The 14,000-nt window shown below is 43.7% G+C and overlaps 1 protein-coding gene across 1 annotated transcript; it reads right to left on the bottom strand.

Moving 5' to 3' along the window:
* Positions 1 to 2,979: 2,979 nt before the first annotated feature.
* C3H17orf50 (chromosome 3 C17orf50 homolog) lies at positions 2,980 to 13,782 on the bottom strand. Its single transcript, XM_075338692.1, has 3 exons — positions 13,728 to 13,782; positions 6,024 to 6,202; positions 2,980 to 3,237 (listed from the first exon to the last, which is right to left on the bottom strand). Exons 2-3 carry the CDS (start codon positions 6,167 to 6,169, stop codon positions 3,018 to 3,020), a joined length of 366 nt encoding a protein of 121 aa, XP_075194807.1. The 5' UTR covers positions 6,170 to 6,202; positions 13,728 to 13,782; the 3' UTR covers positions 2,980 to 3,017.
* Positions 13,783 to 14,000: the final 218 nt, after the last annotated feature.

Here is a 14,000-nt window from a genome sequence, read left to right as displayed (position 1 = left end):
CTGCTCTCGGATTAGGTGGCAAATAAACCGCTGACAGATTCCTGTTAAGTTGACAGACTCCATTTCAAGTGAACCCATCACCTCAGAATTGCCCAGCTAAGTGAAGCAGGGGAAGTCTAGAGCTTTTTACCACTTTCAATTATATACTCTTATTTTGCGCCATGAGTCAGGGTTAACATATTGTTGCAAATGAACGAATACAGCTTTGTCTCTGGTCTTGATGTGGAACAAATTTTGCATACTTCGCTGTAAGGTTATGTGCGCACGTAGCGTTCTGCCCCTGCAGAAATTTCTGCAGCGATTTAAACAGCACACATGCGCTTCAAATCGCTGCAGAAAGACGCATGCAGTTACGCTGCGGTGCAGATCCCAGCGTAACTGCATGCAAATACGCAACATGCGGCAAATTTTTAGGCCACGCCCCTAACCACACCCATTTCACAGTCACGCCCATATCCACTCCCCATCCACACCCATTCAGCATGGACACGCAGGCAGCCGGCGGGCCTCCAGCAGGGACACGCAGGCAGCCGGCGGGCCTCCAGCATGGACACGCAGGCAGCCGGCGGGCCTCCAGCATGGACACGCAGGCAGCCGGCGGGCCTCCAGCATGGACACGCAGGCAGCCGGCGGGCCTCCAGCATGGACACGCAGGCAGCCGGCGGGCCTCCAGCATGGACACGCAGGCAGCCGGCGGGTCTCCAGCACGGAGACGCAGGCAGCCACAGTGAGACGGCCGGTCGCCCGCAAAGTGAGGCGGCCGGTCGCCTTCACAGACAGGTGGCCGGCCGCCCGCACAGACAGGCGGCGGGAGGCGCCCGCACAGACAGGCAGCGGGGGGCGCCCGCACAGACAGGCGGCGGGGGACGCCCGCACAGACAGGCGGCGGGGGGCGCCCGCACAGACAGGCGGCGGGGGACGCCCGCACAGACAGGCGGCGGGGGGCGCCCGCACAGACAGGCGCAGGGGGGCGCCCGCACAGACAGGCGGCGGGCCGCCCGCACAGACAGGCGGCGGGGGGCGCCCGCACAGACAGGCGGCGGGGGGCGCCCGCACAGACAGGCGGCGGTGGGCGCCCGCACAGACAGGCGGCGGGGGGCGCCCGCACAGACAGGCGGCGGGGGCGCCCGCACAGACAGGCAGCGGGGGGCGCCCGCACAGACAGGCGGCGGGGGGCGCGGGCCGACCGCACAGAGAGGCGGCCGTCCGCCCGAACAGAGGCGGCCGGCCGCACGCACAGAGAGGCGGCGGGCCGCCCGCACAGACAGGCGGCCAGCCGCCCGCACAGACAGGCGGCCGGCCGCACGCACAGACAGGCGGCCGGCCGCACGCACAGAGAAGCGGCCGGCCGCACGCACAATGAGGCGGCGGGCCGCCCTCACAGACAGGCGGCCGTCCGCCCGAACAGAGAGGCGGCCGGCCGCCCGCACAGACAGGCGGCCGGCCGCACGCACAGAGAAGCGGCCGGCCGCACGCACAGACAGGCGGCCGGCCGCACGCACAGAGAGGCGGCCGTCCTTCCGCAGAGACAGGCGGCCGTCCTTCCGCAAAGACAGGCGGCCGGCCGACCGCACAGAGAGGCTCCGGCTGGGGGTGGGGGGGGGGGAGGGAAATCAGCGCTGGGGAGATTCAGTTTACATACCAGCAGCAGCACAGCGCTCCTCTCTGTTATGCCACGTCTACTAGGATGGTAGGAGGGAAAAGCAGTGAGGCGGGGAGAGAGTGGGTGGGCGGAGCCCGGGAGACGGCCGTCCCGCCCGTGGCAACGGGACAAACAATGTAAAGCGTGAAAGTCCCGCTGTATCCGGGACGGTTGGGAGGTATGCACATGCATACTCACACACATATATGCAAACCCACCTTTACAAGTCAGGTTTGGCCAATTATGGGTCTTCTCCCTGTTCTTCCTCAACTCTATCTCACCTGAATGTGGGTTGTTTGTTGGGAATAGCTGTTGTTGATAATGAGTGGCAGTCATCGTGCTGAGAGCAGGTATGTGTAATACAAGCACAACATGTAAATGTTTGGGAAGGAGAAGGCACAGAGGCAATTCTTGAGTTTCTTAAGCAAAATACAAAATCTGTAAAAGGACTCTGCACCTACTATAATGCTAATCCTAACTGAGCCAGGAATGGCCACTGAGCTCTAAATCTGTAGTTCTGCAAGCTATGTCAGACAAAGCCGACCTTGAGAATAAAAAGGTCAATACAGAATTCAGTAACAACATTGTGGAATTAAATCTGTTTACATAGATACTGTCAAGAGGGTAAAGTAGAAACTGGGAATTGTGGCACCTAAACTGGCCCTTATCCCAGAGGTGCAGCTGAAGGTGAAGAGGTCTGGACCACCAGCCTAGCCCTGACTCTTTTCAGCCCTAGGTCTAATACCCACTCACCCCCAATCTAGAAGAGGGACCAGTACTGGAGTGGTAAATCCCACACAAGAAGACAGTCGGGGAAAACAAAACTCAAGCTCCCAGCAATCACTCACAGAGGTATACACAAAACATGCTCAGGAGGAACTAAAGAAAAGGAAGGAAAAAAATCAAAAGACAAGAGTATTTCCATAACACACCAGAATAGCATAGAACAGTTCACCAGCAACTGGATTACAACAGCACATGGCCCGGGTTCTCTACAGCTATAATTGGCATGGAGGAGCAGATTTTACCATCTTTTAAAGGGCGGAGGTGGCTGTGAAAGGTCTCCAGAAACCCGTGACCCTAACAGCAATTCACAAGCCAACAGAAATTTACTCCGACTTGACCGATCACCAGTTAACACAAAACTGGTCGCTGCCCAGCTCTAAGTGAGCAACTCAAAGAGGACCAGGTGGCGTGTCAGACTCTGCACTGCGAACAGTCAGAAGGGGCCAAGACACCTGGTGAGTTTAGAGCTGAACGCCGTGTAACAGATACGTATAAATATATATTCGTTTCCATGACAAAGATGCAATTGCCCTTGAAACCAAATAACCTTATTTATTAATTTCTCCAGAAGTTGGGATCAATAAGATTCTCAGTAATCATAGTGATCTAGTAAACTGTGTGCCACAAACAGGGAGTTTGCATGCAAAGTATCACACTTTCTGCAAATGACGATCTCGCACTTGGGGCACATTGTCTTGGAACGTCCTGGCTGGCGGCAGCAGGGTTCTTCATGGCACACCTTTGGTTCTTTGGGTCTCGCCCTTCTCATTGGCTTCTTCTTATTGTCTTCTGGTACACGTTTCTTCACTCTAAAGGAAAGATTGTAGTTTTCTTTTAGTCTTTATTCACAGCCTGAAAACCCTTTAGGTGCATCTTTTATTATGAACTCTGAGCCCTTCTTGTACCTCAAAAAAATCTTCAAAGGATCATTTTTCTCCTGACAGAAAGAGAAAAGGTCAATAGGGATTATGGCCCTGATTCATCCAGACTGGTGTTCTGGGTGCCCATCTGGATGGAGTGTGCGCAGGAGGACGATGCAGCAGATTCATTAGCAGACATCCACCTCTTAATGAATTTGGTGCATCTTTTAGCTTCTCTCAGGGACTATAGTACATTCCTGTCGTAATTTATGCCACTTTTGGGGTATATATTATGATGAACTATTTGGCCTTGCTTGACCATGCACATCTTGGGCAAGCTCCGCTTAATTAAAAAAATGGGATGGATTTTGCCAGGACTGGCATAAAAGCGCCAAAAGCCACAACATTTTAGTTGTACTATATTTTTGCAACATTTCCAGTTGTTTTATGCCAGAAAACATGAGTAAACTGGTTAATGAATGGAAACTTTTATGACTTTTCATGTCCTGGCCAGTACCCAAACCCCTCACTGCCCTTTCCCTCCACTAATTGCACCATAAATATAGCTCTACCGACTGCTAGACCCATGGCTGACCTACTGCCATCTGTAGCATGCATAAAAGAGCTCCATCCTTAGCTGTAGAGTCTGAGTTCGGCTTCAGGTACAGGAGACCGGCCCACATGCACAAAAGGAGCTACCGGTAAGCTAGGGCAAAGTGTCACACCACAGCAAAGACATTTGTGCAACTTCTCAGCGACTTGCTGTCATGTGAGTATTTTGGAGCAGTTCTGCACCTATTATTATGCAAATGATTTTTGTTTTTTCATTGATTTTTTATCTCGGTTTTTGAAACGCACCGTAGGTCAGTTTTTGCTGAGTAAAAAAGCACAGTGAGGATGACATTTCTATAAATTCCATTCACTTTGCTGGAACTGTAAGACGCTGCATTTTTGATTCAGTGAAAATACGTAGCTTAAAAAATTCATTGTTGGCCCATAACCCACTTTAGAAGATGTCTACCTATATGAGGTTAGGAGTAGCCAATAAACTAATGCCTTGAGGCTGACCTAAATGAAGATTTTTTTTTCATTTCCTGAAGTGTTTTTTAGCAGTCCTCCCCCCTCCTCCCTTAAGTATTTACTTTTTCTTTTGTATATTTTATTAAATTTTAAGGGGTTTACAATAACAGGGGAGGGGGTAATTGAAGTTACTTTTTCTTTTGCAGCATTTTAATTGGGCAGTGCTTAGTTTGGAGCGTTTTCCATCGGGAGTTGCATCAAAGATGGGACGTGCACTTCCTTTTCTCCCACTAGAAATTTTTCAAAATGTGAAGTAGAAATAAGTGCTGAAAAGACAGAACCTACACTGCTCATAACATTTTTTGGGATATTTGGCTTTGAGGATGATTGTAAAATGCCCTCTAACCTTTTCAGGTGACCTTCTCTAAACTTTTGAATGCACGTGTCCAACTGTTCAATGTTCCACTACTTTTTGCACAAGTTTCTGTTCTCTAAAAAGGAGTTTAATATCAAAATTTCCAACAGGTGTTTGACCCATGAATCGCCCAATTAATTTTGTGATTCAATTAGAATTGGTATTTAAACAGTTCTCCTCATCATGCTGTTATTATTTTGACATCATGAGACCAAGACAACACCTAACAATTGATCAACAGTACCTCGCCATTGTGAGACTTCAAGCAGGATGTTCTCAGACACAAGTGGACACTGAACTTAGAGTGTCTTCAACAGGTTGCAATAGAGATACTGAGAGACTGGAAGAGTCACAGAAAGGTATAGAAGTGGACGTCCTTTGGCCACATCGAACACTGATTCCTGGCCTATATGAACAAGGCCCTTCGGAACCGGATGATGAATGATATACAACTCTAAGCACATTTAAGGGAGGTGAGAGGCACCAAAGTGTCACGTTGGACCATTCAAAACAGTTTATATCAGAGTGGTCTGTGTGCTAGACAACCTGTAAGGTTACCTGACCACACCACCAGCCATCTACGCTGAACGAGTGACCAGTTCGCCTCAGTGCTGTTCACTGATGAAAGTTGATTTACACTAAGCAGAAATGATGGCCGCCAATGAGGTTGAAAACATCAAGGAGAACACTATTCTTCAGCCACTGTTGAGCTTTTGGCGGTGGTGGTGTAACAGTGTGAGCAGGTGTGTCTAGTCAATACAGAACTGCCCTACACCATGTGAATGGCACAGTGACAAGCCCCTACTACTTGAGTAACATCAGTAATCCAGTCACTGTGCTTCTGCATGAACAACACAGGAATAATTTCATTTTCATGGATGACAATGCTCCAGCTCGTCAAGGTCACATCATTAGGGAATGACTGCTGGAGACTGGGGGACCTCAAATGGAATGCTTTGCACTTTCTTCAAACTGGATTCCCATAGAAAACCTATGCCATCAGCTGAGTCGCCATGTAGATGCTCATAACTCTGCACCCCAGAACCTCACTGACATGAGGGCCGCCCTTCAAGAAGAGTGGGATGCCATGCCCTAAAAAGTTCTCAAAAAAACTTTGGTGTGCATGTAGCCTAAGTGTAAAGAGGAGTCATGAGTAGGGAGCCACCTTGCTACCAACAACATGCTATATCTCTTTTATAAAGAGGTTATTTCTATACACAGCATCATCCAACTTTAACCCCTTTACAAGCCAAAGATCATATTAACAGTTAATTGTAACTTTCAGATCGGGAAATAATACCTGTGCTTCTTCAATGTTCCATAGATTGCAGTAATGGAAGACACTTTCTTGCGGAGGAGCCACTCCTGTTTCTTTCTGGCATTCCTGTCCAAGGATGTGTTCACCTCCTTGTCCTTTTCTAGATTCTTCTTGTTATGATTGCTCATTTTCAGTGCAGTTATAAATATAAGATGATAACCCTGCATCAACAGAAATAAGGTTTTATTCAGTACAAGTGCATACAGTACCTTGAAAAAGTATTCATACCCCATGAACTTTACCACATTTATTCATGCATTAAATTTATTTTATTGGGATTTTATCTGATATACCAACACTATGTAGCAAGCATTAGTGAAGTTTATAGGAAATGATACATGGTTTTTGCATTCAGGTCACCCAAGTCAATACTTTGTAGGACCACATTTTGCTGCAATTACTGCTGTTTTTTGGGTCATGTCTCTACTAGCTTTGCAAATCTAGAGGCTAAAATTTATTCCCATTCGTCTTTGCAAAATAGCTCTAGCTCAGTGAGATTGCATGGAGGCATCTGTGAACAGCAATTGTCAAGTCTTAAAACAGATTCTCAATGGTATTTAGGTCTGGCCTGTGCCTGGGCCATACAAACACATTAATATGCCTTGATCTAAACCATTGCATTGTAGCTACATCCATCTTCCCATCAACTGTGACTAGCTTCCCTGCCCCTGCTGAAGACAAGAATCCCACAGCAGGATGCTGCAACCACCATGTTTGACGGTGGGGATGGTGTTTTCACGGTGATGTGCAGTGTTCGTATTCTGAGTGTTTTGTATTTAGCCCAAAAAGTTCTACTTTGGTTTAATCTGACCAGAACACCTTCTGCCACATGCTAGCTGTGTCTCCTACATGGCTTTTTGCAAACTGTGGATCTCTGCAGCTCCTCCAGAGTGACCGTGGCTTCTCAGCTGCCTCTCCAACTAGTGCTCTCCTTGCTTGAGATGTCAGTTTCTGTGGATGACCATGTCTTGGTAGGTTTACTGTTGTACCATGGACTGAACAGTGCTCCGTGAGATGTTCAGAGATTAAGCTTTTTTTGATATATATTTTTTTAATATATATATATATATATATATATATATCTATATGCTAGCCCTGTTTTACTTTTCTGCACAACTTTATCCCTGACCTGTCTGGTGTGTTCCTTGGTTTTCATGATGCTGTTTGATCCTTTATGTTCCCCAAACCTCTGAGACCTTTACGGAACAGCTGTAGTTATACTGTGTATAAATTCCACACAGTACATTTTACACAGGAGGACTCAATTTTCTAATTAGGTGACTTCTGGAAGCAATTGGTCATTCAGAATTTTACTTCGAGGTATCAGACTACAGGGGGTTGAATACAAATGCACGTCACATTTTTCCGATTTATATTTTTAAAATATTTAGTAAACCATGTATCATTCCCTTTTACACTTCACAAATACTTCCTAGTTTGAGTTGGTATATCACAGAAAATCCCAATTAAACTCATTTAAGTTTGTGAATGTAATATGAAAAAATGTCGAAATGTTTATGAGGTATGAATACTTTTCATAGCACTAGAGAGAGTGGAGAGCCAGCACTGCTTATGAATGGCATGCAACAAATAAAAAGTGTAAAATTCACAAATTCATTCCTACTGTACTATAATGCAATATGAGATTTTTCGCAAACAATTGATCAATGATTTGAGCCACCCCTGCCACGTCACAGCAAATCTCTATAGGGGGTCCTACTCTATATTGTATAATTTATCATAGTGCCATATGGCCTCCTAAATATTATAAAAAGCAGAACCATATAAAAGCAACACCTGTACTGTACCTGTGACATCTCAGAACCGGTCCCATGTTGCAAATACAGACAACTGCGAATAAAGGCAGTTCAGGTGCCAGCATATGCAGCAAGGCCACACACACCAGCACAATGTCAGAACTGGCCCTCACAGTGTCAGACCAGCAGCCATGGATAAAGGCAGAGCAGGCCCAAGTAAATGGTGCTTAATTAATGATGCCTGTGGAACAGGGTGAGGTGGTGTGAACAGCCACCAATATTAGTTTTGATAGTAACAAAAGGAATTTGCAGACCACACTGCGCACGCACGGCATAGTGGGGGTCAGCCACCAAACCAATAAATTACTAGAGAGAGGCGGGAGCCAGCACTGCCTATGAATGGCATGCAACAAATAAAAAGTGTAAAATTCACAAATTCATTCCTACTTTAATATAATGCAAATTATATAATAATGCTTATTAAAATATTTTGGAGGCCATATGGCACAATGGTAAATTATACAATATAGAGTAGGACCCCCCTATAGAGATTTTCCGTGACGTGGCAGGGGTGGCTCAAATCTTTGAGCAATTGTTTGCGAAAAATCTCATTTTGTATTATGGTACGATAGGAATGAATTTGTGCATTTTACACTTTTTATTTGTTGCATTCCATTCATAGGCAGTGCTGGCTGCCCCCTCTCTCTAGTGAATTTTTCATAGCATAGCACTATATCCTCTGAGCTCATTCTACTACGGGTCATGTGCTTCCCCATATTGCTAATACAGCAATCTTATGCACCCTCAATTATGGTACTCGCTACTGTAAATTCTAGTAATATTACAAGTTATAAGTCATCATAGGAGATCAATGACCAAATAAAAACACAAAGCTGCAAGCTGAGTAATTATAATTAAAGGGGATCTGTCACCAGGTTTTTGAAATCTGAGAGAAGCATTATGTATGGGAAGATAACCTAATTCAAGTTATGTGTAACTATGTGTCACTTACTTGGTTGTGTTTTGTTGTTTCAATAACATCAGTGTTTTATCAGCAGCAGATTACCTTTCGAGGACTATGTGTCTTGTGCCTCCTGGTCCAACTATGTCCCCAGCACTGATTATCAGCTTTCTGTCAACAGTGTATACAGAAAGCTGTCAATCAGTGGTGTAGTTGGGGTTATACAGGGTCAGAATTCAGAGCTCTGCTAGATCTGCGCAAAGAAAACTTGCAACAGAACTGCTGCACCCAGTATACCCAGTGACACACTGCAGGAATAAAGGTCTTTGCCCCTACATCATGATGCTCTTAGATTACATAGCAAAAAACTGCTGACCGGTTCCTTCCAATATCTATAATTCTTTAAGATTTATATTTAGGTATATAGTATTCAGTTTAATACACACCTCGTCTGCTGCAGAACCTCTTTACAAGCAGTAAGAAATGAACATTTGTGTTAGCTATGTAATGATATGACACATGCTCACTCCTTTCAAAAAGAAGGTCTAGACTATCTCAGTTGTGTGGGATTTTGTTTGGCAGCAGCTGAGATATTGAACCATATATTCTCCACTTTATCTACTGAGAAGCCTTATCTTACAGCGCACCAATCACCAGGATTTTCCTATATAACCTAAAGCCAGTGCTACAACCCCTGGCAAAAAATATGGAATCACCTGGTTCTGAGGATGTTTATTCAGTTGTTTACTTTTGTTTAAAAAAAGCAGATCATAGACATGGCACAAAACTAAAGTCATTTCAAATGGCAACTTTCTGGCTTTAAGAAACACTAAAAAATCATGAAAACATAATGTGGTAGCCAGTAACGGTTACTTTTCAAGACCAAACAGGGTGGGAAAATTATGGAATCACTCAATTATGAGGTAAAAATTATGGAATCATGAAAAACAAACAAAAAAACACTCCAATACATCACTAGGATTTTGTTGCACCACATCTGGCTTTTATAACAGCTTGTAGTCTCTGAGGCCTGGACTTAATGAGTGTCAAACAGTACTCTTCATCAATCTGGCTCCAACTTTCTCTGATTGCTGTTGCCAGCTCAGCTTTGCAGGTTGGAGTCTTGTCATGGACCATTTTCTTCAACTTCCACCAAAGATTTTCAATTGGATTGAGATCGGGACTATTTGCAGGACATGACATTGACGTTATGTGTCTTCTTTCAAGGAATGTTTTAACAGTTTTTGCTCTATGGCAGGATGCATTATCATCTTGATAAATGATTTCATCATCCCCAAACATCCTTTCAATTGATAGGATAAGAAGAGTGTCCAAAATTTCAATGTAAACTTGGGCATTTATTGAAAATGTAATGACAGCCATCTCCCAGTGCCTTTACCTGACATGCAGCCCCATATCATAAATGACTGTGGAAATTTACATGTTCTCTTCAGGCAGTCATCTTTATAAATCTCATTGGAATGACACCAAACAAAAGTTCCAGAATTATCACCTTGTCCAATGCAGATTCACAATTAATCACTGAATATGACTTTCATCCAGTCATCCACAGTGCATGATTGCTTTTCCTTAGCACATTGTAACCTTGTTTTTTTCTGTTTAGGTGTTAATGATGGCTTTTGTTTAGCTTTTCTGTATGTAAATCCCATTTCCTTTAGGCGGTTTCTTACACTTCGGTCACAGACATTGACTCCAGTTTCCTCCCATTCGTTCCTTATTTGTTTTGTTGTGCATTTCCTGTTTTGGAGACATATTGCTGTAAGTTTCCTGTCTTGACGCTTTGATGTCTTCCTTGGTCTACTAGAATGTTTGCCTTTAACAAACCTTCCCATGTTGTTTGTATTTGGTCCAGATTTTAAACACAGCTGACTGTGAACAACCAACATCTTTTGCAACATTGAGTGATGATTTTCCCTCTTTTAAGAGTTTGATAATCCTCTCCTTTTGTTTCAATTGACATCTCTCGTGTTGGAGCCATGATTCATGTCAGTCCACTTGGTGCAACAGCTCTCCAAGGTGTGATTACCCTTTTTTTAAATGCAGACTATCGAGCAGCTCTTATTTGATGCAGGTGTTAGTTTGGGGAATGAAAATTTACAGGGTGATTACATTATTTTCACCTCATAATTAAGTGATTCCATAATTTTTCCCCCTGTTTGGTCTTGAAAAGTAACTGTTAATGGCTAGCACATTATGTTTTCATGATTGTTGTTAGTGTTTCTTAAAGCCAGAAAGTTGCCATTTGAAATGACATTAGTTTTGTGCCATGTCTGTGATCTGCTTTTTTTAAACAAAAGTAAACAACTGAATGAACATCCTCAGAGCCAGGTGAGTTCATATTTTTTGCTAGGGGTTGTATACTGGCGCTATCAGGCTGATTCTCCACATACCTTTAGTTGTCAGCTAGGCTGTATAGGTTTTGAAACATAACCAAGTAAAGTTTATAAAATGAGCAGCTTTTTGAAATGCAGCAGCTGCCGATCAGCTGATAGCTGGGGTGGGTATTCATAGTGATTCCCGCCCCCTGCCTCTGTCCTTCCCCTGTTATTTATGATAGTTCCATTATAGAATCATTTTACGAAGTGGCTCGAAGGACCTGTGCTGATGTCATACCCATGTGACCAGAAGGGGAGATCTTCAGCCAATATAGCTAATACCAGAAAGCAACATTATTTTTCTGTTGGCTGAGGCCCTGCACCTTCTGGTCACATGGATATGACATCAGCACAGATCCTTCAAGCCACTTAGTAAAACACTTCTATAATAGAATTAGCATAAATAACAGATAGGGGAGGAAGGACAGGCGGGGGGGGGATAACTATGAATACCCACCCCAGCTATCAGCTGTTCGGCAGCTGCTGTCATTCAAAATGTTGCTCATTTTACAAACTTTACTTGCTTATGTTTCAAAACCTATACATCCTAGCTGGCAACTAAAGGTATGTATGGAATTAGCATGATCATGCCAGTTTAGCACTGGCTTTAGGTTATATAGGAAAATCCTGGTGATTGGTGCGCTTTAAGGGCTCCTTCAGACATCCGTGCCTATCGGCCCAATCTTGATCTCCTGACCCCAGTGTGATAGCCTTATAGAAATATACAAAGCTGTCACACTCAGGGCAGCAGAGCTACGTCCAGTCCCTGCTCGAAGCAGCCATAAGAGTGAGTTCAATTCCAACTCTATAGATTTTTAATTTTTTTTCCCAGAAATTTCTACAGTTTAAAATAGATTCCCACCATGAGTATTTTGTGCGTTTTTGAGGTTGCTTATTTTCTATACTATTTCTGTACTAAATTAGGTTATGTTTTTATTATTACATTTTTAGTGCCCTTTTTTATATGCCTTTTTATTGCTTTTTTTCTGCTGCAATTTTTTATCTCCTTTTGGTGTGTCATCTTAAATAAGATTATTTTCTTTTGGAAACTTTATTAATAAAGTCTTGTGCGTTTCTGCTGTTGAAATGCACTAAACACTAAAAATGCGTATGCATTTTTTTTATCTGCGGATTTTCCTTATCTCAAGTCTATGAGGAAAATCCCTCAAAAAAGGCTTAAGAGAAATTGACATGTTGCTGATCTAAGAAATGGACCGGTCATTTTACACAGCATAAAAGAAGCACCGTGGGCAGGAGACTTCTATAAATCCATCCAGTGTGCTGGAACTGTAAGACGCTGCGCTTTTTGTGCTTTAAAAATAAGTAGCTTCAATAACGCCCCAAATACTCATCGTAGGAACTTAGCCTTATATACATCCGAATGGGGAAATTTACATATGAAAATCCACAGCAAAAATGCAATGTGTCAACACACCCTAAAGAAAGCAGGCACAAACAGAGGTACTTCCTCTAATATTGACCTGTAAGGCCATGTGCACATATTGTGTATTTGGTGAGTTTTTACCTCAGAATTTGTAAGGCCAGGTGCACACGTTGAGTATTTGGTGAGTTTTTTACCTCAGTATTTGTAAGGCCACGTGCACACGTTGAGTATTTGGTGAGTTTTCTACCTCAGTATTTGTAGCCAAAACCAGAAGTGGAACAATCAGAGAAAAAGTATAATAGAAACACATCACCACTTATGTATTTATCACCCCCTCCTGGCTTTGGCTACAAATACCGAGGTAAAAATCTCACCAAATACTCAACGTGTGCACGTGGCCTTAAAAATACTGAGGTAAAAAACTCACCATATACTCAACATGTGCATATGGCCTTACAGATACTGAGGTAAAAACTTACCAAATACTCAATGTGTGCACGGTTTTTGGAGTGCTTGTCCTCCAAAAACTCCTGAAGAAAACTCAGTATAAACATACCCAATAGAAAGCTGCAAAACATAGTCCTGCAGGACGGTATAATGTCCATTTTGCACCACTGAAACTGCACAACTTTAAAATAATCAGGATCTGACATCATGATGTGATGTTTATCTGAATATTATTTACAGACAACGTCGACAACATTTTCTGTGCACTACAATGATCTACTACCCCATTATAATAAAATAGCCAACCCTACAAGGTTCCTGTATTACCTACATAAATGAAGACTTATCTGACCTAATCATTCTCCTACATGATAACTATCTGCCCCAACCACCTCCTTCTATCAGGGTCATCTCTCCTTGGTCCTCTGGGTCTATTTCATTGCAAGACTGCGTCCATATCATTTTGCCACCAAATAATTCAAATAAATGCCCCAAATCAAGTTTTTTCAGCCTTTTCTTAGGCACCTTCATTATTCCTGTTTTTCTATATTCATTATTAATTGAGTCACATTGCAATCACAGGATTACTTTCTGTCGATAAGGTCATCCATTCAAGAAAACACAACTAAACTCCCTCACTGACCATGGATGTCATTACACTATATAATTGGCCACTTGTCAGTAAGTGTCATGTCATTTAGGGTCAAGTAGCCAAAACAAGTAACAAGTAGAAGTCCAAACCTTCCTTGTGCTTGTCCTGCTCAGCCTCCTCTGTCTGGATGGACACTGGTCAGATCTGAGCACCAGCAGCTTCTCCAGACGTGTCCAAGGAGCTCCAGCACTGCCTCCTGCCCCCCTCACTGATCAGTCTTCATTTCCTTATTTTCATGTTCTAGTTCAGATATAATTGTCCATTCAGTCTTTATGATTAAATTACCGGCCTCAGTAGGAATGTGTAATTTACTAATTGTATTTTGGCCAGGATAGATTCTCCTCCAGCCCAGGCCTCTGCTA

The sequence above is a fragment of the Anomaloglossus baeobatrachus genome, chromosome 3 (genome assembly GCF_048569485.1).
Source record: "Anomaloglossus baeobatrachus isolate aAnoBae1 chromosome 3, aAnoBae1.hap1, whole genome shotgun sequence".
Lineage (NCBI taxonomy): Eukaryota > Metazoa > Chordata > Amphibia > Anura > Aromobatidae > Anomaloglossus > Anomaloglossus baeobatrachus.
The sequence above is the reverse complement of the archived record's forward strand: the minus strand, read 5'-3'. Positions and strand labels throughout refer to the sequence as shown.